General features: G+C 40.1%; 1 protein-coding gene across 1 annotated transcript; it reads right to left on the reverse strand.

Moving 5' to 3' along the window:
• Positions 1–204: 204 nt before the first annotated feature.
• LOC143875705 (uncharacterized) lies at positions 205–21580 on the reverse strand. The gene is made up of 4 exons (XM_077377308.1): positions 21361–21580; positions 21109–21219; positions 16954–17022; positions 205–491 (listed from the first exon to the last, which is right to left on the reverse strand). The coding sequence occupies exons 1-4, from the start codon at positions 21505–21507 to the stop codon at positions 441–443; spliced, it is 378 nt and encodes a 125-aa protein (XP_077233423.1). The 5' UTR covers positions 21508–21580; the 3' UTR covers positions 205–440.
• Positions 21581–23552: the final 1972 nt, after the last annotated feature.

The raw sequence follows: 23552 nt of genomic DNA on the forward strand, positions 1-23552 counted from the left end.
AGAGAATGAAATTAATCAAATTAACCAAGACCCATGTCTAAATTTGCAGAAAAATTCAATTCTCAGTATACGATCTGCACAATTAGATTCCGCGGTGAATAAATAAGAACGTCTAATGTTTCATGAGATGAAATTTCCAATGCTAGGGCATGGATCTCAGCATCCTTCGGACGAGTTGCATGAGAAGTATTCCATAAAGATATATATGCAAAATATGCCTTCAGTTTCATTCACATATGCATACAGAATTACAGTTATTCTTATATTGGCAAAGTTCCAAGAGTAGGCAAACGGAATCTGGAATGCTTCAATTCCAGCTACTAAGAACTCATTGTATTAAAGAAAAACTAATTGTCTAACTGGAAGTATATATAGAACATACGTTGTCTGTATAAATATGCCTTGTAGATTGCAATGTCGATGAACCAAAAACCACGCACCTAGCGATCTGAAAATGATGCATTCATAAGGTTGAAAGCCGAATCCAAGAACTGCAGACAGAAAACCCACAAGTGACTTTTGGATTTTTGTCCAAAATGTAGATATAAGAGCTGAAGAGAAGCACAGTTAACAATATGGTAAAAGCATAATGGAAATCAGAAAGCTAAAGAGCCTATATGGATACCACCTTTTTGCGAATAATATTTTAAGTTAATGTTCGAAAATGGTACATTAAGGCCTATTTCAAAACCATTAACTATATCATCTAAATATAAGTACAAAACCATTATAACCATCATTTTTTTTTTTTGAATAGTAACTGATTTCATTAAAAAGGGAAGACCGAGAGAGTCCCCCCACACACACCACATTACAAGCTCGCCTAAATAGAGAAAAAATACAAAAAAGAAATTAAGGAGAAAGAAAGTCAAAGAGCTCCAAAGCCTGCTTCACAACCCCATCTTTAGCCAGCTTACCCGCTACTTCATTAGCAGATCTTCTTGCGTGTTGATACACCGTAGCGCACCCCACCGTAATATCATTTATTTGATCAAAAAAGCGAAGAAATCTCCAAGGAGGAACCAAAGAACCCTTAAGCCACCTAATGACATTTAACGAGTCACCTTCCACAATAGTGCTAGCCATCCTTGCTCTCCCTAGGAGTAACACACCTTGATGACCTGCTCTAACTTCAGCTTCGTTTGAATCAGCTACTCCGATAGGCCCGGAATAAGCCTTCACAACTTCCCCAGAGGAAATCCTCAAAACACCCCAAATCCCAGCTAGACCGGGGTTACCCAAGCTAGACCCATCAAAATTCAATTTGGAGAAGCCGACAAGTGGATTGACCCACTTCTGAACAATTACCGGATTGCGAACCTGACTTACAGACCACCCCCCCACCCCTCCCACAAGTCGTATGCCGAAACAAATTTGAAAATTGGCAGCGACCTAGCCTAGGAAATCGATAACGCAACAACCTTAATATATAGGAAGAAAGAGGACTTAGCACGACCTTCGAAAATCTTGTTGTTTCTTTCCGTCCATAGAACCCACAATGTGGCCAGTAAAGCAATCGACCACAAAACCTTCCTTTTTTTCCTTCATGGCATAAAAGACCAACCTTCAAAGAGATCCTTAATATTGGAAGGGAACACCCACGCAATGCCGAATCTCGACAAGACCTCTCCCCAAACCTCCTGAGCTACTTTGCAATGAACAAATAAATGATCTACCGACTCCCCAGCTTCTACACACAAGGCGCAATGATCTACTGTAAGCATATTCCTAGCCCTCAAAAAATCAACCGTTTGGATGCAGCCTCGAATCACCTTCCACCCAAAAAAGCAAATTCTAGGGGGACCTTAATATTCCACACCTTTGCAACATAAAGATCTTCTTGGATCGGATTAAGACCCCTGTAGAAAGATTTTACCGAGAAGAAACCGGAAGAATTCCTAACCCATAACCTCTTGTCCACACCTGAAGAGCTGATGTAAGTATCTTCCAATATCTGAAGTAATGATACCAACGAGGGCAATTCCCTATCGAAAAAGCTTCTACGGAATAGAGGCTTCCAGATGACTTTAATGTCCCTTCTCTCAAAACAATCTTTGACTAAAGCTTGCTTATCAGCTGCCACAATATAAAGATCAAGATATAAATCTCTTAAAGGAATGACGAAACACCATAACATGTTCCAAAAAGATATCCTATCCCCCGAATAAACTCTATATCTGACTCCTTGATCGAAACTGGAACTCAAACACATAATATCCCTCCACACAGATACCCCCGGTTTGCTGAAACTGTTGAGAGATCTCCAATTACCTAAATCTACCCCGTATTTACCTCGAATTACTTTCGCCCACAATTGCGACTGCTCCTCGCCAAACCTCCACAGCCATTTCCCCAAAAGAGAAACATTAACCTGTTTTATCTTTTTGATCCCTAGACCCCCTCCTTTCACAGGTTTACAAACATCTTCCCACGAGACCAAGGAAAGACTCCTCTTATCCTTTGATCCACCCCATAAAAACCTCCTCTGAATCGATTCGATACGCTTCACCACGCTAATAGGACACTTGAACAGAGATAACTGGTAAATAGGAATATTGAACAAAACAGCCTTAATCAAAGTCAATCTTCCCCCTTTTAATACCAAATTCCTTTTCCAAGTGTCTAGTCTCCTTTCAATTCTTTCCACCATGGGAGTCAAAGCACCTAATTTAAGCCTCCCCCCTCCCAAAGGGAGCCCAAGATAAGAAGAGGGAAAACTATCCAAGAGGCAGCCCATTAGATTAGCCAAGTTCTTTGCTTCATCCTCTCCCACATTCACCACATATAATCTAGACTTTGAAAAATTAGATCTTTCACCAGTAACAATTTCATAGCACCTCAGCACTGCCTTCAGATTTCAAATCTGCAATACCTGGGGTGAACTAAATAATAGAATATCGTCCGCTAATTGCAAATGCGACACCTCGACCCCATTTTGGCCACATTTTATCCCCTTTACTAGCCCCTGAGACTTACCTTTCTCCATTAAAAGACTCAAAGCTTCAGTGACAATCACAAACAGGAAAGGGGATAACGGATCCCCTTGACGCAAACCTCTAGACGATTTGAAAAAACCTTTTGGAGACCCATTAATTAGAATGGAATACCAAGCCGATGATAAACAACTTTTTATCCACCCCCGCCACCTGTTTCCGAAACCCATTTTCCGGAGGAAAACATCCAAACAATGCCATTCCACTCTATCATAAGCTTTTTCCATGTCTAGTTTGCAAACAACACCTTCAGTGCCCGTTTTAACCAACCAATCTACCGTTTCATTTGCCACCAAAGAATAATCCAAAATCTGCTGCTGACTCACAAAAGCACACTGATTTTCCGAAATAATAAGAGGAAGAACCACTTTCATCCTATCTGCCAGTACCTTTGACAGGACTTTATATAGGCATCAAACCAGACTGATAGGCCTAAAATCTGAGATCTTAACCGCACCTTTAATTTTGGGCAACAGCCCGAGGAAAGATGCATAGGTGCCTCTATCCAGCACCATTCCTTCGAAGAAATCCTTGAAGAATTTTAGGATGTCCCCTTTCACAAACTCCCAGCAAGATTGAAAGAAAGCAAGGCAAAAGTCATCCGGCCCCGGTGCTTTATCACGGTCCATCGAAAAAACCCCTTGCTCCACCTCCTCTTCCGAGAAAGGCCTTTCCAGAGCCAACCTACTATTCTCATCTAGCACTTTAAAATGAACATCCTCCAACACAGGCCTCAACATGTCTTCCGAAGAGTATAACGACCTATAAAAGTCCAGAATTTCCTTGGTGATAACTTCCCTATTGTATGATAATGCACCGTCAACCACGAGAGCCTCTATACGATTGTTTCTTCTCCTGGCACTTGCAATGCAATGAAAGTAAGCCGTATTTTTGTCCCCCTCCTTCAGCCACAAGGCTCTTGATTTCTGCCTCCAAGATATTTCATCATACAATAAAAGACACCTATGTTCTTCCTTAGCTCTACCCAACTCATACAGCTCTTCCTCTAAAGCAGTCCCCTCCTCATCAGCCAAAGAGAGAGCTCTAATTCTATGAAGAAGACAACTTTCTTTCAGCTCTAGCCCCTGTCCTGTTCGCATTCCACACTTTGAGTTTCTTTTTTACGACTCTGAGCTTTTCTCCAATTACGTAATCAGCCGCCCCTTCAACCTTGTGCGATACCCACCATCCTCCCAACATCTCCTCAAACTTTGGAATTTCTAGCCAAGCCAAATCAAATCTGAAAGGAGAAGGACCCCAAGAATCCAATCTCGGATCAAGCATGAGCGGGCAATGATCCGAGACCGAATGAATAAGAGCCTTTTGATATAATGCCGGAAAGATGGATAACCACTCTGCACTAAACAAAAACCGATCTATGCCACTTTTCCTGTTGTTTCTAGACCAAGTAAATTTGGCCCCCGACAAAGGAATATCAATCAATTCATTAGTAGCAATGAACTCGGAAAAATCACGCATGTACTGATTGGATCTGTTACAACCCATCTAATTTCGTTAAAATCTCCTCTCACGCACCACGGGTGTTCCCACTTATTTCTGACTGTAGAGAGTTCTTCCCATAAATAAACTTTCTCGTTTCGCACTGTTGGACCATATATACTTGTAAAAGTAACCAAAACTGGTTCCTCCACCTTCGTCAAGACGATAGAAATTGAAAACCTACCTATCCATGAATCTTGTAATTCCCATCTTGATTGATCCCACATAACTAGGATGCCCCCTGCGGCACCAATGGCATCCAGAGATAAAAATTCCCAATTCGCATTCGCTCCTAAACTCTTAACTAAAGACCGATTCACCGACCCCATCTTTGTTTCTTGAATGCAAACTACCTCAGGTTTATTATGGTTTACCACTTCTTTTACTTGAGCCTTTTTTCCAATGACCCCAACCCATTCACATTCCAAGAAATTATCTTCATGGATCAACCGATTTGAGATCTTTTAAGCCCCCTGGAACCTCTTCTTTTACTACTACTTTTTGCAACGCTGATCTTGCTACCAGAATACCCATCATAATTAACATCTTATTTGAGCTTGGCTAATTCCCTTAGCATCTTCTTGATTCCCTCCAAACTGGAATGATCGGAATAACTCCTCTGATCCAATTCTCTTCCCTCGGCCACCCTAAACATATTCATTAAATGATCCTCCGGTCCTGAATAAGACAAACCCAAAGCCCTGCTAGTGGAAATAATGTGGTTCACAAACACCTCCAAAAGCTCAGCTTTAGGATCAACCCAGGAGATGGGATTAGGAATTTCCTCCTGAGAAATAACCATAGCTAGATTATTGCACAACTCATCATTCCAGGAGGATGATTCGTAACCCCTACATGATTCCCCACCAATACCCTCCCAACTATACATCTGCGCATTTCTGTCTAATGGTACATTGGATGGAGGGAGATCATAACTTCACCCAAAAGTCCTACCGCATGGTTTTGTACTTCCCAAGAGGCTTCAGCAAAGTCTTCCATCAAATTGGTAATGAGATTAGATTGACACATATCTCCTTCAACCCTTTGATCCCCCAAACATGGTGCTTGAAGTAACGGAAAAAACTGGGCTTGCACAGACAGACTTAACGAGCGAGAAGAAGAACACTTCCCAGCAGCTTTTAACCTGCCTGAAGAGCCTTCCCCGCCACACACTTCCCTTGGATGTGATAAAGGAAGCCCATTTATCATATTGTCCATATATTCCACCACTGCAAGTGAGCTATGGGCCTCTAAGTAGCTTAGATTAAAAGAGGGTCCACCGACTGAGGTAAGCCCAAAGGAGAGGATTCTCTTAATGTGATGAAACAATTAGATCTAGAGATCCTAGAGATTGGAGAATACAAAGTAGTCGAAACTGGGCCCATCTGAAGAATATGGAAATCCGACGGTGGAGAATCATCCATTCTTATCAGAGGGGAAAAAGACTCCACCAACTTCAAGGAACCTACTTCTGACGACCGCCGAACAGGAGACCCATATAAGCTCGCCATGTTACCCCCCTGCATGACAATCAAATCTTCGTTTACATAGCCGTAAGCTACACCCTTAGCATGCAGACTACTTCCAGGAGAAAAAGACACGTCACTTGGCTTAAAAGACGAAGAAGCGTACGCAAGCTTTGAACTCTCTTGAAAGCTATTATGCGCATCCCTCTTCTCCGGCACGATTCCTCCATTAAAATCGATCGAACCAGACCAAGGTTGCGCAAATAGTTCCGCCGTCTCCTCCGACTCACGAACTTCAGATCGCGAAGGCCGAAGAGAACATCTGAGACCACCACCCAAAATAATGTTTCATCTATACAAACCGGAAGTTTTATAATATCGGGAGTTGAAATGGACACCATTAACAATATCGAAGCTGACTCATATCCACTACCCTCTTCGCAAGAACCATCTGTTGCTAGAACTCTCCCGATTCTGCAACCTATCTTTCTGAAGTTGATCATTGACAATGCATGGGGAGGCAAACCTTTAATTGACCACCAAGTGGACAGGAAGTTCCCTGGGGACCTATCCTTCCACCCATTAATCATTTCGAAAGGACTATCTTTTGTGCTTACCCATTGATCCTTATATGAGTCCAGCAAAGAAACTTGGGAAGAGGCAATAGCAAACTCCTGAGGAGCCACCTGCAAAACCTTTAAGCTTCCTGTGTTACCTGACAACAATTCCAACCACCTTTGCAACTCTACTGCCACAAGAGTTATTCCAATTTTAGTTTTTCCCTATAGCATTCTCTTAATGCAGAACAAAGGAGTCAATGCTATGGATTCCGCCCATAATTCTTCCTGACATATAACAGTATCCACAATCAATCCTGGTTCAGCAACAGAGCCTTCCAACTCCTCTACCCTAACAGCATCTTCTGTGAATATCCCTGTATCTTTTTCCGACCCCCCATTAACAACCTCCTTAGGCGCCTGGACTTTCATCTTCTCCTTATGAGATATACCTAGTGTCTTCTTAGGAAAATTGGAGGAAATATTCATATCAAAGTCCGACCACACTTTCCAGCACCTGAAACATTCCACCCTTCTTCTAAAGTTAACAAACTTACATTTAGCGCATCTCCAATCCCTTAAATTGCCTTCTTTCCTTCTGTTCGCCACCCTGATCAATCTCTCATCCCTTTTACTGCGTTTTACTTTCCATTCCTCCTGAGATCTTGTTCTCCCTGAGTAGTACTCTATAGACTGAGAACCCCTGATATTGTTCCATAAACGGGACTAGAAGACATTCCTATTTATATTCCTCTCCGGTCCATTTGATTTCATGTTCTTCACATATTCCTCCATCGAGCAAAGGAGGGGCTAGGGCACTAATACCTCCAAAAGTTTCGAAAAACTCCGATCAATCTGAAAACCTCACAATGTGCAGACCGAGCTTCGCACCTCTCGCCACCAGTTCCGATTCGGAAACAGAAGAAGAGCCGGAGATGACAAACGACTCAGACGCGGAAACAGAATATGATGAGCCAGAAATATACGAAATAGAGGATTCTGAAACCGATACCGAGAGTTCAAACCCTGAATCCGAAGAAGAAGAAGAAGAAGAAGAAGAAGAAGATGAAGAGGAGGACCCAGAACTAGGCGAAGAAGATGCAGAGCCTACAGAAACCTGGGACGATATTCCAAGTATCACAGAGAGACCCCTCACCGAAACGACAGGGACTCGCTGGAGGAGACGAACCTCACCAGAATCAACCAACTCAGAGGCTTTTCGAGCAGGCTATCAAAACCCACCACCTCACTTATCCTCGCCGGAGGAGACGAACCTCACCAGAACCTCACCAGAATCCATGTCCTTGGGCCCCACAAACCTCCTTTTTTTTTTCTTTTTGATGGGTACCCATCATCTTCAAATGAAATTATTTCTTCGCAGATAGTCTCATTTGCAAATAAGCAAATAACTTTGTGAAGGTAACCTACGAAGCCCTAAGTATGTAAATACATCATGATAGTGGTTGTGGCCTTGTGGGTGCTCCTAGGGCTGTGCATTCGGTTAAACCGGACTGTTTTTACCAAAACTAACCAAACCGATAAAATTTCGGTTACCATAGTACCGCAACCAAAACCACAACCGAAATATGTGATAACTGAACCGAACCGAAACCAAGAAATGATTTGAACCGAATAATGAGCAGCCCTTGAACCGTTGAACCCAAACCAGTACCCAAAAGTCTCAAAGCTATTTTAAACCGGTCTCACTTACAGCTACAACAGACCAGACGGAGTTGATAGGTGGCCGGAGGCAGAGTTGAGAGGTGGCCGGAGGCGGAGCCAAGGAGGCAGAAGTGCAGAACGTGAAAACTCTGCCTGCTCTCTCTCTCTCTCTCTCTCTCTCTCTCTCTCTCTCTCTCTCTCTCTCTCTCTCTCTCTCTCTCTTAGTCTTAGTCTCTTTGGCCTCTTGCTAAAATGGAAAGAGAACCCTAGGTTTTATGTTTTAACTTTTTCACTTCACCCCCTTTTTATTACTCTGGACAGATTCCCAAAAGTAGCGTTTTTTGTTAAAGAGAAAACTAGCCTTTTATATGTCTTTATAAAGGCTTCAGACAGTTAGGGTATTATAGGTATTTGACGTGGTCATTACTATGATGGGGGCCCACTTAGATGAGAGCTCAGAACCCCATGTTAGTGGCTGCAGAGAGTTTTGATGTGGCTTTCTAGTCAAAGGAGAAGTTGGACACGGAAAATAGGTTCTTTTTATTAAAAAAATGGTTACTTTATTTTAGCCTATTTTTTAAGAATATGTGGCACAACTGACAGAAGATAGCTTATAGTATATTTCACTCATGAATCCTAAAGTACCCTCTCATTTTCTCTACTTTCGGTTTTTCAGTTGAACTGGATTTTTTTGCCGAAAACTGAACCCGAACACCGAAATATGGTGTTCCAAAAACTGAAACCGAACTGAAATTACCTTGGAACCGAACCGAACCGAAATAACCGACTGAATTCGGTTCGGTCGGTTATTTCGGTTTTAACCGAATAATGCACACCCCTAGGTGCTCCACCTAAGTTGTATATTTCGCTTCGTTCCGGCCTAAACAGGCCGAAATTTCGGTTTCGGTCCAGAAACCGGAACGAAATCCGGTCGGAATTCGTTTCGTTCCGGATTTCGTTCCGTTTCGGTCCGTTCAGCCAAATTTGTCTAAAAAGATGGAAAAATTAAAAAAATACAGGAATGCCATTGTAGCCGTTGGGACTGTTTTTGGACCATTCTAGCCTCATTTTATGACTGTTTATGACAGTTTTTGGACCATTCTAACCTCATCTTTGAAGTGCATGGTGGTGGCTTAGGAGGTCACTTTGGACAAGACAAGGCCTATGATATGATTGCTATAAATATCATTGGTCAAAACTTCAACGAGATATTGCACAGATAGTAAATGTATGCTGGATATGGAAAGTGAGAGACAATCTCAAAACACGGGGTTGCATACACCACTGTTACCTAAAGTACCATGGGAAGACTTTACCCAAAGCATTAGGTAACCATGGGAACTTGGGAAGACGTTACCTAAAGCATCACGAAAACTTAATGAGGTACAGACTATATTTGTAGCTGTTGATCATCTTTCTAAGATGTCACATTTTATTGTTCCCAAGAAAACTCTAGATGAAATCAACATGGCGAATCTTAATTCGTACATCAACACTGCGTGCCAAAATCATTACCTCCGATCACAACTCAAAGTTTCTCTCACAATTTAGGACATTTTGGAAGAGATTTGGAACCTTTAATATAATAGAGCCTATCATCTACAAACATATGGCCAAATAGAGGTTTTGAGTTGGAGCTTAGAGAATTGTTTAAGAAGCCTTGTTGATGGGAAGCCAAAGCAATGAGACACTACTCTACCACAAGCTGAATTCGCTTACAACTATTACTACTCTACCAGAAGCTGAATTCGCTTACAACTATTCAAGACGCCGCACAACTGGAAAAAGCCCATTTGAAATTCTGCACGGTTTGCATGAAGTTTGTAAAAGGATCGAAAACATAGAACGCCAAAGTGGATATCCATCGTAGGCCGTCAACAAGCATTTGAAGGTGACATAGATATGGTGAGGGTTAGCAATCCTACGAGCACAATTCTTAAGTTGGCAAATCGTCACATGGGTCCATATAAGGGGTTGAAGTATATCAACGGCAATGCTCATAAGAACGAGCTACCTGAGCACTTGGGTATTGACAGTACCTTTAATGTAAAAGATCACTCCTTATCGATGCACCATAGGGTAAGAAGATATCAGTGACATCCATGAGAAATGCAGGGTTGATGATAGTGGTGGAGAGGTGATCAAATTTGTAATAGATGAGTTGACACAGATTCAGAAAACGAATGGGTATCGATGGAAGAAATATCAGACATAACATCAAAGAAGTTGCCTCAAACTTGGGGACGAGTTACTCCCCACGTAGGAGGGATTGATGCACATGCAATATATCCTACGTGTCAAAGAAGAAGAAGAAGAAGAAGCCATTCAAAAAAAAAGACATCAAGAAGAAAAACAAAGATGAAAAAAAAAAAAAAAAAAAAAAGAGGTTGATTTCTGCACACAATCAATCTGATCTAACTTCATATGACTATTGTGCGCCCCACATTGAAGTATGTGTTGAAATTTGGCGAGGAGAACATCGTAAAGTCACCTGCATACTCAACTCAACAAAGCCTTTGTCCCAAACTAGTTGGGGTCGGCTAAATGAATCCTTTAGAAAAAATTCATGAAGAAGGTAAAAGAAAATCTACCTTGGCTCTAATCCTGGTTCTAGTTGGGTTCTTCTACGTGGATCATTATCTTCCATTCTATCCTATCCAAGGTCATGTTCTCTGTTATCTTCCTAGCTATCAAGTGTTTCCTCAATGTTTCTACCCAAGTTGTTTTCAGTCTGCCCCTACCTCTTTTTACTCCATCAATTTGGCATGAGTCGCCTCTTCTCACCGGAGCATCCAAAGGCCTACGTTGGATATGTCCAAACCATCTTAAGCGGTGCAAAAGTCACCTGCATATGGTTCAAAGTTGGCCTGAACGGGCTGTGTTTGCCATTATTTTGGTGGCTTGAAGAGGACTGGTTTGTTAGTGACTGCGGATAGCGGCAAATCTGTCATTTTCTTTTAAATAACTTATGGATGGCACTTTAGTAATATACTAATATTATTTTCTTTATTTGAACAAAAATTCATGTGGAGGGTCGTAAACTTAGGCATTCATACATACGAGAGAGAAAAGAGGCCTTTTGGCTACTACTTTATTTTCTATTGATAATATTATGGTTTACTCCATTTCCCTTATTCTATTTGATCTTCTTGGATTCAATGTTTGCTGTATTTTTTTTCATCATCTCTGATGCTAGTTTACATAAAAATTGCTACAAAATAGATGGGTGAAGAAGTCCTTGAAGGGTTGGGAGTTGTATTCACCTCCACCATCACATCGTATATGTTTGATTCAAGTTCCATGATGTTCAATAACGTATGTGTAGAAACAGGAAAGGATTTAAGACAGAATTTGTGTTTCAAGAAGAAAAAAAATATAGTTGCTAAAATTACCAACAAAAATCATATAAAAACGAAATCAAGAGAAAGGGGCAACTGGGGCAGGGGCCCTACATTGAGGGAACTGCTACAAATGAAGAGGAGGTACAAATATTATTATAAAAAATTAAACAGAAATTCGGACTGGTTTTCATGTTTAAAAATAAGACGCAAATAATGTGGTTTTTAAACAAAACCCTTCTCAAAGTATTAGAACGCTAATAAAGTCCATATTTTAACCAAAATAACAAAACACATCCTTTCATTATAATCTTCATATCATCAGAATCGCACATCTTTGATATCATATCAGATGGAAAGAAAAGGCATATGATTCTGGCTGGTGCAGTAGAAGGCTTGACAAAGGACTTGGTTTTGGAGCCAACAAACCATCTATGGGTCCAGACGGTTCACTTTGCTAGTTTGTCATATCTTGTAAATATGTACGACAGGGTGGCTTCAGTAATGACAGGGTTCGGCATTTGCATCATCCTTTCGTTCCTCTTACAGCCTTGGCTGTCAATGTTTGTTCGGTAGGGACTGCAAAGGGGATTCAACATAACTTTGGGAAGGAGATTAAGGAGATGGTAAGTGGGTTTCCTAAAGAGAAGGTGATTGTAAACAAAACTGCCATTTCCAATCATCCCAATGTGCGGGAGATGAGCATCAAAGGTTGAAAAAAAATGGGAAGTTTATGTAAGGGGCTCACCCTCAGAAAAAAGTTTGACACCTCCAGTCATAGAAACCAATCTGATGTTACTCCATATCACACGAATCTCCGCCTCTATAGCATCACAATCTCCACAGGGGCTTGGATGTAAAGGATAAGCCTAGAATTAGGGTCGGAGAAAACCATCCCCAACACTAGCCTTACGAATTGTACTCCTACCATCAAAATTTAACTTAATTCAATCTGTTGAGGGAAGAGCCCATGCTTAAGGAGGATTGATGGTGGGGGAGAAATCCGCATTGGTTTGGATCCAATTACGAATAATGTCCTAGGTCAAAACCCAATCATCTCAGAAACCTCAATAATAATCTAGTCTATAATTTTACCAATTGGGTTAGATTTATAGTTAAAAATCGTACCATTCCTATCTTTCTATATAATCCAAATAGCAAAGGGAAAAGGGATTTCTATACAAACAGAATAGAAAACAAACAAACATAAAAGTGCAACCAATGCAACTGAACCCCTCCTTCAAGGAGAAAGTAAAAAGTCCCAAGCTTCAATCAGGCAACCCCAGAACGAGCAAAATGATCCGATTGGGATATGTGTTGAAAGATCACTGAATGGCCATCAAATCTATATTTCACTTCTCAATCACACCCACGAAGCACTGCAGGTAATTGGCCCCTTCCCTCACCCACATAATAACGACGCATTCAACAATAAGGGTGTCAACAAGGTCTTCGTCCATAAGACGAATACCCGTAAGGAGAGCTTGCACTTCCACCTCATTGGAGTCACTATGCCCAATCGGACCAGATAGCCAACCTAATCTCAATCTCTGCACCGGACAGCAAAACCACAATGGCAGTCGGACCCGAGTTCACTAAACTGGACTCATCAAAGTTCATCCTAAAGAAACCAGGAAGCGGAGGGGACCACTCAAGAGTCGGTCTATCACTGTGATTCTGCAATGTTGAATCTCATCCCAAGATCTCTGAGTCGAGGATTCGAAATAGCCACAATAATCAAGGAGGATCGCCACCTACTGGACAATAGTGTGTAAAATCTGTTGTGGAATCGACCACACTTTTTTTGAGTTACCCTCGAAAACTCTCCTATTTCTTTCATTCCAAAAGACCCGGATAGTCGCAACAAGCGCAAGCCCCCAAAAAAATCGACCATTAACCAGCCATTGGGCAAAAGACCACTATTCAAACAACGCAGCAATATGACATGGAAAAAATCATGCGATCCCAAAAAGGTTGAGTACAAAAGACCAACTACTCTAGCGACTCGGCAATGAATGAAAAGATGGAATACTGATTCCTCACCCACCATTCAGAAGGCGCAATGATTAATAATAAGGCAGTTTCAACTGCGGAAGTGGTCCACATCACAATTTTGTCAAGGCAAGTGGTCCAGCATGTTCAACGAATTTGGAGTTCCAATGGAGAGAGAGAGAGAGAGAGAGAGAGAGAGAAGAGAAGAGGAGGAGGAGACAGAGAGAAGAAGAGATTATTAACTCTCTCTCGAGTCTCTCCCTCTCATAATATGTTACATACTCAAAAATAGGATTACGCGTGAGATGACAAGAATACCCCTAACCGGGTACTTTAATTACACCACTTCTTCAACACACACCCTCAAGCTGGAGTGTATATATCATACAACCCCAGCTTGCTTGCTACAAATATCAGTCATTCGCCTTTCCAAGAGGTTTAGTAAACACATCAGCTACTTGATCTCCAGATCTAGTAAACACCATACACATTTCCCCACTTTGTATCTTCTGACGAATAAAATTGAAATCCAGCTTGTTGAGAAAATCCGTTGGGCAAATCCAATTCGATCGTGCACAAATTTACAGAAAAGTAAAATAAAAAAACAAGCCCCAAGATGAACACCAAGATTTACGTGGTTCGGCCAAGCCTACATCCTCGGGCAAGAACACGATCTTCCATTATGAGAAAAACAATATACAAAGATTACAATGGATTAACGCAAAACCTTCTCTCAACCAAGACCGTACAAGAGAAGAACCCGAGGAAGACCCCCCCCCGGCTCTCTCTCTCTCTCTCTCTCTCTCTCTCTCTCTCTGGTAGCCGACACACCCCAAGCCTCTTGCCACAACCCTCTTTCTGTCATTAAAGAGGTATTTATACCATAGGGTTTCCAGAACCCAAGTTTCTAATTATGTTAATGCCTTCTCACCGACCATGGGAAATAAAGCAACTTTCCCAACAATCTCCACCTTGGCTTATTTCCCAACCACCTGAAGATTTTTCGTTGATGTCGCCACCGGTCTGCTGTCGCCGCAAACCACCTTCTGAAGTACCAGCTACACACCCTCGAATCATCGTGGTTTTGACTCTGCCTGGTTCGATCAACAGGCTGATGCACATGTGTAGCTGCCAACCTGTTGACTCACTTAGTCAACGCTAGAGAGGGATCTTGATCCATCCCAATGTAGGTATTGTCACCTTCTCACCATCATCTGCAACCTGAATGCACCAACAGCGAAAGATACCCTACACGTGCGTGCCCTACCACTTTGTTTCCAACAAGCCATCGAGATCTTAAGAACACCAGCTACCGTGTCCCCGACCAGACAATAATATAACCCCCTACACTCCTCTCCTTTCATCAAAACCATAGATCCACATGTGATTTTCATGGATCCACATGCAGCTGAATACCTGTAACCCCTAAAGTCCAACCATCCAAGCAATACTAGATTCCTTCGCATCTTTAGGACATACGCCACACAACCCAAAGTACAAACCGCTCCATCGAACATCTTGATCTTCACCGTCCCAACTCCCGTGACGTCACAGGTAGACCCGTCACCCAAGGACACTACAACTGCGCTTGTCTCCTGGAACGTATCAAAATATTCCCTTCTGGAGCATATACATAAACATAGTACCCTGAATCTAAAATCCACTCATCGTGAGGAGAAGTGTGATTACCTGTGGAGACTGTGAGAACATCTCCAACCTCTTCGCTCTACTCATCCCTTACGGCTACCACCGTATTCGTAGAACCATTGTCCAACTAGTCAGCTCGCTTCAGACAATTCCGCTTGATGTGGTTGTGTTCCTTGCAACAATAACATTACACGCCCTTTTCGTTGACCCTAGATCTTAACCTACCTTTTCCCAATCCCCTATCATACAACCCTCCTCTTTGATTCCCACCATGAACAACCACCCCCATGCTCTTAACTTCCATCAAGAACATGTTTCTTCCGCATCTCCTTCGACAAGAGCGGCACCGTGACTTCCTCTAACTTTACTGTATCCTTGCCACAACCACACAATAAAGTCACCACAGGTTTTCATACGAATTAGGAAGAGAAGTAAGAAGCAAAAGGGACTTGTCTTCTTTCTTCAACTTTTCATCAACCTTGTGGAGTTGATCCACAAGCCCGTTGAACACTGTAATGTGTTCCACAAGATTCGCACTTTCCTGCATCTTCTCCCTGTACAACTGCCGCTTCAGATACAATCGGGCCCATAAGTGCAAGATGTATATGTGATCGGGCCTTTTATTTGATGGGCAACTATAAATCAAACCTATCGTTACTACACATAGTGGGGTGAAATTATCCTAATCCCTTGATCATAACGTGTTTTTTTAAGGCTTTGCGAAGAGAAGATGAATAATTGATTTTTGTGCCAATGAAGTATTGATCCCAGCAAAAAAATTAGTCATAAAAGAACATTTTTTTAATGGACCCTGTTGCCACATAGTATGTGGTATTTTCTTGTATGTATAAAGGATTTATGGGAGTTGTGGAATTAGATTTCACATAACGTGAACTCATCTCTTTTCTTTCTCTGTGTTGTCTCTTCTTATGTCCTTCAATCCCACGACTTGGGTGGTCTCCTCCAAGGATTTGTTCTTTCTTTTCACTTTAACAACATCGAGATCTTATTTATCTCTGATCAAATTCATGATTGGTTGATTGGTCTCAACAATTTTAGAGGTCTCCAATGTGCACCAAGTGGAGAATAGTATAGATTATATTTATTTGTATGGGATTTGCTAGCGTCCATTGCAGAAGGCATTTCGCGGATGGGCTGTTGCATGTGAGAGCAGCCACACCGGCTCACTTTTCCGCAGATGTTGTCTCATAGATGATGTGGCTTCTCTCACATGCAACATCCCATCTGCGAAATCCCTTCTGCGATGGACGCTTGCAAATCCCTGTTTGTATATAGTAAACCTTTACATAATGTGTTACAATTTACAAGTAGCATTTCTATGAGAAAATACATTAAACTATGACATTTTTTAACTTAGGTACCCAAACAGAGTGCTTGGGCAATTGCAAATCGCACATCACAGCACAAAAGCCTATCACAGCAAACTTAGATGGGCTCTCATGCGTACGGTGGCAACCACCAGGTTTTAAATCACCAAAGAAGTGGTATATTCCAGGCATCCATACAAGGAAAGGAGTTAACACTTAAAACCACATTAATAAAAGGTCAACAGTTTTCATCTTTGTTATTAGATAGAAAAAGAATCCTCAAAATCCATTGTCAATCCTCTGAAATCATTGGTGATAGATGTGTTACTAAAAAATAATCCCAACATGGAAAACTTGTGTAATTGATTAATTTTGGATCTGGATTAAAGTAGATATCATGGAAACAAAGACAAACAATACTTTTTCCTCAAAGAGCACATGAAGTTACTCAAAAATAAGAAGACAAATACCTTTCCAATTGTCCTAAGTTCTCGTCCAACAGGTTCCATAAACTTCATGCTGATATTAATAGGCCATACCTGTGTAACAGATTAAAAGTACCTTTCAGATTCTTGTTGAGAACACGTGATGAAAGTTGAAATGTTAGAAAAAACTGTGTTCATTCAAAAGTAAAGAAGGCATTCAATACTAGTCAAGGTCTTCCAATACAATCAGTCAGAAGCCTCGGAAGTAGAGAATAATTTAAGTTGAAAGTGCTAAAAGGTAAGATAAAAGTAGTCAAGGTCATCCCATACCACCAGAACAAGAGAATTCTGACCAGATAACAATACTAACGTGAACTAAATTTCTCGTTAAACTTTAAGTTTTCATCTTTCTAATCAGCTGTAGCCAGTAGGTATTACGTTTAGATATGTGGAAATCAGAAGCTCACAATGGCTTCAAAAATTCTGAAGGCTATCTGAAAGCATATTCTGAAAAGGCTGATTCAGGTAGTCCTCCCCAATCTCCTGTGTAAATTTCACAGATGCAGGGCACAATAGATAGCAGATAACCCATAGTCCAATCCACGGCCAGTACGGATGGTTAAAACAAAAGGTCAGATCAACCAGAAAAAAAATCATTGATTGATGATTGGGATCACCCAATTGGTGTGACGTATGTCGGTATGTGAATAAGTCCATCTTTACAGTCAGCCCAAAGGATGACTGCTTCCAATCACTGTGCACTGCACAGTGTGTGTGTGTGTGTGTGTGTGTGTGTGTGTGTGTGTGTGTGTGAGAGAGAGAGAGAGAGAGAGAGAGAGAGAGAGAGATGTGGTAGGGTCGTGCATGCTGTTGTTGGGGTTAGCTACTGAATCGACAGTCTGTGAACTAGCTTCAATTTCTCCTTTACTAATGTAATGCAGGAGATAATGCCAAACACAAGACCGTTGGGATATGTGGAATAACTTTTCAGTGAATATCACATAATAAGTCTTTCACATCGTTTAGATGGATAATTCTCCATAGAAAACCTAATTGAATCGATGAATATTGATATACAATGTATCATTTATGATGATTGCAGCATATTTTTAAAATCATAGAAAATCAATGTTTCTTCAATTTAAGGGTAGATTACAGCATTCTTTTTCCATGCCTTAAGTGCCACGATCTTTGGCGTTTATTTGAGTCACTTAAGCGATTTAAGTGGGCCAACTTATTAGTTGTACAACTCATGTTCGAAGACATTAAGTTGTTCTTTTAGTTTACAAAATACTGATTTCCAGGGGTATTTACTTTTACAAATCGTAAGTGCTTTTTTAATAAAAAAGGTCATACGAGTAGAAGTAGAGTTGCATGTTCTTACAATTCATGTAACATAAGGTTTTGGTTTTAAAATCCTATGAAAAAATACAAAAAAACGATTCCTTTGTGCTTTAGAAAATAGGATAGTTTCGGGGTCTTAGTCGGATGGTTAGGACCTTCTATAGGTTTAGAAGATTCAAGGTGTAGATGTATTAATTTTAGATTAGTGTTTGAGCACACTTTAAATTTAAAAACCCCAGAAAAGATCATTGACTTGCACGAGTAGACTTATTTTTTCTTTGGCTGAGTTCTTGTCCATGTCTGAGTTTTTCCCTACCAAGTGAATCAAAAACTCCTTTGACTCGCCAAGTTAGCGAAAAATGGATTGGATTATCAATGACTCACCCAAGTCGACTCGGCTTTACCTAGGCCATTTTCTCATCCAAGTTTGACTTTTTAAACATTTGTTGTGAGATACATAAAAGCTCTTCCCAGGTAACTGTTGTACTTGTTGCATGGTTAAAAAGAAGCTTATCTCTTTTATAGTGATTCTCAAATGAGATGGTGATATGTCTAAAATTCAAATAAGGTGACGCTATTATCTCAATTTTACAAGTAAATCTGTGTAATCATTCAAAAAAACATAAAAGTAAATGCTTGTCATGTCAATCCTTCAAATTTCCTTGCCATCATCTAAAGATTATTTCTGAATTTTTTGTTATTTTGGCACTATTCATTGTGGGAACCATATGGAGGAAATTAATTGGAGATACTTGATAGGAAAGGAACAAATTGATTAGTATTGAAAAATATCTTTGCTGGAAATGTTTTTCACACGTCAATTGGGTTTCAATTTGGTAAGTTGAATTGCTCATTAACAAGCTAAATAATTTAATTTGATAGCTAAAACCAGTTTAGCTAGTGCAATTAATACCTGCGACTAATATCATAAATATATTATATAATTATAATTGTGATACTAAAAATTTATTAGTAAATACACTTAGAAATATGATTAGCATTTGTCCATAAAATGGATGGCCCAAGTCAATAAAATGAAAGAACCAATTATGTAAACTTAAACGAACTATCAAAGACCCACTAAGTCTAGAAATAACTATGAAACAAGCAACTACAAATCAGCACAAGAATATCAGAATAATTTCTAAAGTGTGTAGCATGTCATACTTAACATTACTAAGCCACTTAGCAAAGATAATATGGACATATTATTTGTCATAAAAGGTGCACAGACTAAGGGCATTATCATAAAAGCAAATTTAATCCAAATCCCAGATTAGGAATAACTGTGAAACAAGCAACTACGAATCAACAGAAGAATATCAGAACTATTTCTAAACTGTATGGCATGTCATACTTAACATTACTAAGCCACTTAGCGAAGATATATGGACATACTATTTGTCATAAAAGGTGAACAGACTAAGGGCATTATCATAAAAGCCAACTTAAGCCAAAGCCCAGATTATGAATGACTATGAAACAAGCAACTACGAATTAACAGAAGAATATCAGAACAATTTCTAGACTGTATGGCCTGTCATACTTAACATTATTAAGCCACTTAGCGAAGATATATGGACATACTATTTGTCATAAAAAGAAGAAATATGAACATACTATTTGTCATAAAAGGTGCACGGATTAAGGGCATTATCATAAATGCAAATTTAATCCAAAGCCCAGATTAGGAATAACTGTGAAACAAGCAACTATGAATCAACAGAAGAATATCAGAACAATTTCTAAACCGTACGGCATTTCATACTTAACATTCCTAAGCCACTTTGCGAAGATATATAGACATACTATTTGTCATAAAAGGTGTACAGACTAAGGGCATTATCATAATTCTTTAAAATGGGGAAATAAGGAAATTTCGGTATCTTGCACGTAACAAGTTGAAAGGGCCATGCATCCATTAAATATGTAAGGCCAAGATCTCAACAAATGCCAATTTGCTATGAAATAACCCCTACTTTTGTCAAAAAGTGATTTTGATCCTTTGGAAAATTAAGCTATTTTCGGTTTTATTAAAATAAGAAACCATAATAGAGGTGCTAAATGTGTAATTAGGATTTGTAAATCTATACAATCATTTCCTAGTATTTCTCAAACAAACACTCAAAACACCCCAAAGCTCTTTTGTAGAAAAACCATTGTTTATTATGTCATGTGCCTCCACTCACTGGATGCTTCAAATGCCCAATGCACATGTTTCTCGGTTTTATTGTAGTGCACTTGATGCGAACATGGTAGATACCTTCTCATAATATCTATTAGTTATTATCTAATAATTATCTATTATTTAGAGACTTAATAGGACTCTTAAATCTTATCGGCTATTGGCTTTATCTGGCTTTGTTAGGACTCTTTTCTGTTTAGGAAGATGGCGTAGGTGAGGGATCTTTTATTAGCTTGTAATTCCTATTTTCATAAGCAATGAAAAATCATCTTCTTCTCTCCCTATTCTTCCATTGTTCTTGAGGTTATCCCCTGGACGTGGGCTTATTTGAGTCTCTCTTCCAAACTCCGTATTAGCAATCTATTATTCTATAACCAACGACGATTTCTATCAAAATTATTCCAAGGAAGCAGCCAAAAAAGAAAAGAAAAACACAATAATATGGCGGGTAGTTTAAAACTTTAAATTGGTTTGAAATCCACGCGTCCCCGCATGAATAAAGATTTACAAAAATCAATAACGACCCAAATAATTAACAATAAAAAAAAGCATAGTTCGAGAAGAAAAACATGAAACCCATAAGTATTTTGTAAAACCCATATCAAATTTAAAGCAAAAAAAGGGGGAAAAACCCCAATTAGAAAAGAAACAAATGTAGGGTTGTAAATAACCTTCAGTCCAAGTAACCTAAATGGAGTAATCTGCCCGGGCACAACGCATTCAGGTCCTGCAGCTTCCAATTTAGCTTCAGTTGCAAACCCTTGGCCAATGGGATCCGGATGCTAGAAGAAAATAACACAAATAGAGAGTATCAAAATGAAACCCAGAAGAGAAAAGATTAAAAAAGAGAAGAGAGAAAGAGTAGGTTCAATCCCAGCTTTACCTATCAAAAATAAGGAGAGGAAAGAGGAGAATTATTATACCTTCATGATTGTGAGAGCGTAGTTGGATTTGGGATTATGGGAAAGTCGAAGGAGAGGAGATTGGTGGATTTTAGGGAGGGGTTTCCCACTTGGGGAAGCCCTCCATGGAACATCCTGAGGAAGTGCTGATATCTTCCCAGTGGACATCTACAAAATTCCACTTGATCACACCCTTGCCAAGAATCCTCTAAACAGTCAGTCGATCGGCCTATCTATCATGTAAGTCCATGGGAGCCGATAAAGGAAATTTAAAATAAGGGATAATTACATTTACACCCCCATTTCTGACACATCCACTTCCACCCCTATAGTTTAAAACGTGACAAATACACCCCTGTAGTTTCAATTTGTTCAAGGTTTGCCCCCTCAGCTGAAGGTTCGTCCATAGATTGAAGGGTTAGGATGATCCGATGGAGCTGATTTTTTGGGACACTATGGTAGTGTTTGGATTCAGGTATGGGCCCACATTATTTGAATGATCCAAAGCGTTCATTTGATGGGTCCTGACATAGATAGGGTGTGCCCAAAAAATCAGCTCCATCAGATCATCCTAACCCTTCAATCTACGGACGAACCTTCAGCTGAGGGGGCAAACCTTAAACAAATTGAAACTACAGAGTGTATTTGTCACGTTTTAAACTATAGGGGTGGAAGTGGATGTGTCAGAAACTAGAGTGGGTGTAAATGTAATTATCCCTTAAAATAAAGAGAGGAGTGACAATATAAAAAAAAAACGTGGGTACGTATATTATCTCCTTGCTAGTGTTTTCAAAAAATCAGCCCTATAGAATCATCCTAACCCAATCAAAGTTGGAGGGGGAAATGGACTGACACTGTTTCTGCCCATTTTTTCCCTCTACAAATGGCAGGGTTAGGATGATCCTAAAGAGCTGATTTTTGGTACACACCCTATCCATAGAAGGGCCTTCCAAATGAATGTGCTTTGGATCCCCCAAAAAATATGGCCCCCCATGGTTTGTGCAGCCATATACAGATAGCTTATCTGTGCAGCACACAAACCATTTCCTCTCTCTCTCTCTCTCTCTCTCTCTCTCTCTCTCTCTCTCTCTCTATATATATATATATATATATATATATTGTGAATTATTGCTATTTTTTTAGGAAAGATACAGTTACAGCCCCTCAACTTTCTGACATTTTCAACTCTAACCTTGACTTTTAAAAATCACCAACTACATCTCCTGAGGTTTCAATTTGTATAAGGTAAACCCCTCCTTTGAAACACTATCAATGCTAGTGAAGACCCCATACCCCCCTCCAAACCCCATACATGAATCCAAACACTACCAAAAACACAGTGGGCCCACATTGTTTGGATGATCCAAGGCGTTCATTTGATGGGCCCTGACATAGATAGGGTGTGCCCAATAAATCAGCTCTATAGGATCTTCCTAACCCTTCTTTCTATGGACGACCTATCAACTGAGGGGGTCTACCTTATACAAATTGAAACTTCAACGGGTGTAGTTGGTGACTTTTAAAAGTCAGGGTTAGAGTTGAAAATGTCATAAAGTTGAGGGGGTGTAACTGTATTTTTCCCTTTTTTTTTTTGGAAAGTCATTCCAATAATTCAGAAGTTACATAAGGGGGCGAGACATCCCCAGTCCATAGAATCATCAGAATGAACCAGAGGGGAAAACTAACAACCCAGAATTTAAGGGTTAAAATCTTCCCCCAACACCGATTTGCATATTGCCGTTTGAAATAGTGTTTAAAACGCCGTTTTGCAAAACGGCATTTTGCCAAACGGCGTTTTCATGTTTGGTTCGCCAGATCAAAATGACATTTTAAACAGCAAACGGAGGTATTGTGTGTTTGGTTGCAAATGCCCCAAAACGGAGTTTTATTGGTAAAATGACCAAAAAGGGCATTGTTTGGTTGGCCTCAATGTAACTCAACTACTCTCTGATTAGGCCCAATATTAAAAGGTCATTAGGATCTCATTCAAACACTATTAAAATTAAACATCATTGCCAAAAAAAAATAAAAATGGCCATACCTTTGAGGTTCTTCTCCTTCTTCTTCTTAACGGTCGGATTTGACGGATGAGTGGAGGCGCTGAGGCAGTGAGGCAGACGAGTGGATTTGCAACTTTGCAAAGTAGATGAAGAAAGTAAGAAACTAGGGTTTCTTTTAATTCTTTTGTCTCTAAAAAATCAAAATTAAGAGAT

The sequence above is a fragment of the Tasmannia lanceolata genome, unplaced genomic scaffold (genome assembly GCF_043159265.1).
Source record: "Tasmannia lanceolata isolate RefF3 unplaced genomic scaffold, GAP_Taslan_0.1 ptg000004l, whole genome shotgun sequence".
NCBI lineage: Eukaryota > Viridiplantae > Streptophyta > Magnoliopsida > Canellales > Winteraceae > Tasmannia > Tasmannia lanceolata.

What these genes read in the sequence shown, in the direction of transcription:
- LOC143875705 (XM_077377308.1), bottom strand. Translation starts at nt 21,507, where the DNA reads ATGTCCACTGGGAAGATATCAGCACTTCCTCAGGATGTTCCATGGAGG. An exon ending in ACGCTCTCACAATCATGAAG is followed by an intron (nt 21,220 to 21,360) that starts GTATAATAATTC and finishes ATTTTCTTCTAG; the next exon opens with CATCCGGATCCCATTGGCCA. An exon ending in AACTTAGGACAATTGGAAAG is followed by an intron (nt 492 to 16,953) that starts GTATTTGTCTTC and finishes TTCTGTCTGCAG; the next exon opens with TTCTTGGATTCGGCTTTCAA.